The sequence below is a fragment of the Scomber scombrus genome, chromosome 8 (assembly GCF_963691925.1).
Source record: "Scomber scombrus chromosome 8, fScoSco1.1, whole genome shotgun sequence".
In the NCBI taxonomy this organism is placed as follows: domain Eukaryota; kingdom Metazoa; phylum Chordata; class Actinopteri; order Scombriformes; family Scombridae; genus Scomber; species Scomber scombrus.
Window position 1 is genome coordinate 30,252,829 of NC_084977.1, and position 3,603 is coordinate 30,256,431.

Consider the following 3,603-nt stretch of genomic DNA (forward strand, 5'->3'; position numbering starts at 1 on the left):
TGATGATTGAAATCCTGCATAGTTTACCTTTAGGTTTTTAATTTGTTAAGCAAGCAAAATATAACATATTACTTGAAAAACAAATATTTAAAGTGATCTTTAATTACACTTGTCACATATTCATCTTTGTCTGTCAGTATCAGAATATTTAAGTCTCTCTTTTTGTTGTTGTCATCCCCTGAACTTCTCTTTTCTCTCCTTTTCTCTCTGTCAGGATGAAGAAGAAGGAGAACGACAAAGACGAGGACGTGAAAGACGAGGAGCGCGAGCCGAAGGACAGACGATGTTTCCAGTGCGGAGACATGGGTCACGTACGGAGGGGACTGTCCAGAGTACCGCCATCTAAAGCAGAGGGTCGCTGGGGCACCAGGTATCCATGACGACAGGCCAAAACACACACAGAAGCTTGACAGAAATATAACTCGAGTATTTCATGTTGTGACTCTTTTAATTTGAACTCTAACATACTGTTCAGGGTCTAATATGACACATTTTTACACCTTTAAATTTTTATTTTAGGCAGATATTTGATGAGTTATCCTATTGTGACTGAGAATACACAAAAATGGGAATATTTCAACTTCTAAAAATGCTTTTGTGAATCTGATATCCATTTTTTGTTGATTGTTTGGACTCATATTTATTCAAAAAATCAAAAACTTACATTTATTCACCATTCATTGGACCATTAGCATGATTGTATATGAATTGAAATGATTGAAATATGTTTTCTCCACCAACAAAAAGCATAAAACCTAAAGAACAAACTCTCTTTGCTCTCTGAAAGCTTCATTAAGGAGGATTAAGGGGATACTTTAAAATGTCTGAACATGAACAGTATGTAAGGGGTTAATAGTAGAAGTATGCAGCTAATATTTAGACTATATATATTTAACTATGCTCACATGGTTTATTTTCTTATCCCCCCCCCCTCCCAGTTCACATGGTACGCTCTATGGTGAGCTCCCAGTCCATCCCCATTCCCCAGGCAGCTGGAGACCTTCCTGGCAGGACCAGACTACCCTCCGAATGTGTGAGTACAGCAGTCGGGACGTCACACATCAAACTGGAGTCTAATCATCCTTATTACAGATAAACGGACAAACACTCTCACTTATAGCAAGTAGTATAGATCACATATTAGAAGATATAGGTTGTGACATATGGATTTAATCATTGGAGTAATATACAGGTACAGTTTGAATGTGAGCATAGCGTCGTTTATCGTGTCTTTAAGAAATAAATGTCCGTACTCCAGCTCCTATAATGTGAATATTTTCTAGTTTCTTTACTCTTCTCCGACAGTAAACTGGAATATATTTGAGTTGTGGACAAAATGAGACATTTGAGGTTATATCTTGAGCTTCAAGAAGCAGCTATTGACACTTTATTTTCACCATTTTCAGACATTTTATGGACCAAACAAGTAAACAATGATTGGAGAAAAAATTATCGATAATGAAAGTAATTGTTATGTGCAGCCTGGTTTTTAAATATTGTCTTTCTTTATTTTTAATTTAATGTTGTGTGTTTTATTCAAAGTCCTTTGTTTTTATGTTTGCGCCACAGAGAAGCAGTTTTAATTTCATTTAATGCATCTGTCTAATTACAGCTGCTACAATCAATCATTTAACTATTATATTAATTGTTTTTAATCATGTCTTTAAGAGAACAAATGTGCAGATTCTCTGACTCCAGCAAATGAAATATGAATATTTTCTCTTTTTTTTTTTTTTACTTTTCTCCGACAGTAAACTGAATATATTTGAGTTGTGGATAAATTGAGACATTTGAGGTTTTATCTTAAGCTTCAGGAAACAGCTATTGACACTTTATTTTCACCTTTTTCAGACATTTTATGGCCCAATCGAGAAAAATAATCAACATATTAATCGATAATTGCAAAAAATATTGGATGATTAAAATGTATAGGAAATTTAAATAAATAAGAAAAAATTAAATACATATTTAAATACAACATTTTTTTTTTAAAAAGATAGAGAATAAGAAGTTTTTTAAAAGATTAAAAAATAAGGTTAAAATAGATTGAAAAAGACAAAATAAAGAAATTAATTTTAATAAAAGCTAGACTTAAACTAGGTTAAGTAATTTAAATTAAATAGGAAATAATAGATAAATAATTATATAATTAAATAAAATAAAAATTTAAAAAAATAAATAAAAATAACAGAGAATAAGAGAAAAAAAGTTTAATGAAAAAATAATAATAAAATTAAATTTAAGAGATAAAGTTGAATAAAAGTGAGACTAAAACAAGGTTAAAAAAGAGATTTAAAAAGTAATTATGTGCAGCCTAGTTTCTAATTTCATCTTTGTTTCTTCTTCTTCTTCTCAGTCGGACAGTAGGCAGACTCCTCCCTACTCTCCGCAGCCCACCAGCATCCCTCAGAGTTCCTCCCAGTCCTCCAGCTCCCCCCAGCCCTCCCACAGCAAGACCAGTTCGGCCGTTCCCCCGAAGCAGCAGGTCCACCCGCAGGTGCCGCTGTCTCTCTTCAGCTTCCCGACGACCCACCCAGGCCAGTTCCACCCGGCCGCGCTCACCACACTGGGGCTCCTCCCCTCCCACCAGCACCAGTCGCAGGGTCAGCCTCACCACCCGGTCCACATCCCCACCACCTCCTGGCCCATCCACGGCCCGGTCCTCACCTCGTCCTCTCAGACCGCCCCCCTCCCCGCCCGGCTTGAAGTTCGCGCTGCGCTCGGCGTCGGGGAACGGGAGTCCGACGGGTTCGGGGGGAAACCCGAACCCCTTGAACCTGAACGACCCCAGTATCATCTTCGCCCAGCCGGGCGGGGAGACAGCTGGGCATCGGAGGGCCGGGACGGGACGGACACTGGCACAACCACATGGCACAGGCGGGGTCACTCATGGGCAACGGCACTGTGGTGAAGTCAGGTATTCACTGGGTGAACTGTGGTGGCACTTTAATGTCTGTGAGCCTCTCTGTCTGGTTTCATCTGCTTTAAATTACAGAAGTAGACAAATCAAAGCCTGAAATCTGATAAATTGTCATAAAAGATTTTAAGATTTTTAGACTAAGAAAAGGATTTCCAGCCTTCTGTTGTGTCAGTGTAATTGGGCTAAATTCAAAAACACAGTTACAGTAATGAAAAGTTTCTATTAGAAATTATGAAATGTTTCTTACATTAAAAGTTTTATCAAAGAACTATCAGAATAAAATAATAATGAACTAGTGATCAGTAATTGAGTGTGGAGCTCTCACTATGTTCTGATGAAAGGAGGAAGAGGAAGAGGAAGAGGAGGAGGAGGAAGGGTTTATTAGACTAATAGCCAAATGTTTCAAAAGTGGAAACAGCACAGAAAGTTGCCCAAATTGTCAGAAAATCTGGAACAAAATAGATTAAAAGTTAATTAAAAAGTAAAAGTAGCTCACTCTGATATTTAACCTCACAACAAATCCGCCCTTGTCTTTTACTATCCTGTACGATGGCATATTATTATTATTATTATTATTATTATTACTAGTACAATAACTTACTATATGTAAAATATGATAATAAGACAGAACAAGTGACAACATAAAGAAAAGGAATAAAAACGATGAGAGAATAAAAGCAAAG

At 37.0% G+C, this 3,603-nt stretch overlaps 1 protein-coding gene across 1 annotated transcript in view; it reads left to right on the forward strand.

Annotated features, from left to right (window-relative positions):
- Positions 1-3,088, forward strand: part of tut4 (terminal uridylyl transferase 4) — a 30,882-nt gene extending 27,794 nt beyond the window's left edge. The window contains 6 exon segments of the mRNA XM_062423741.1: positions 215-320; positions 322-370; positions 939-1,033; positions 2,357-2,686; positions 2,688-2,809; positions 2,811-3,088. Coding sequence (XP_062279725.1) covers positions 215-320; positions 322-370; positions 939-1,033; positions 2,357-2,686; positions 2,688-2,809; positions 2,811-2,988 — 880 coding nt within the window. The 3' untranslated portion in view covers positions 2,989-3,088.
- Positions 3,089-3,603: the final 515 nt, after the last annotated feature.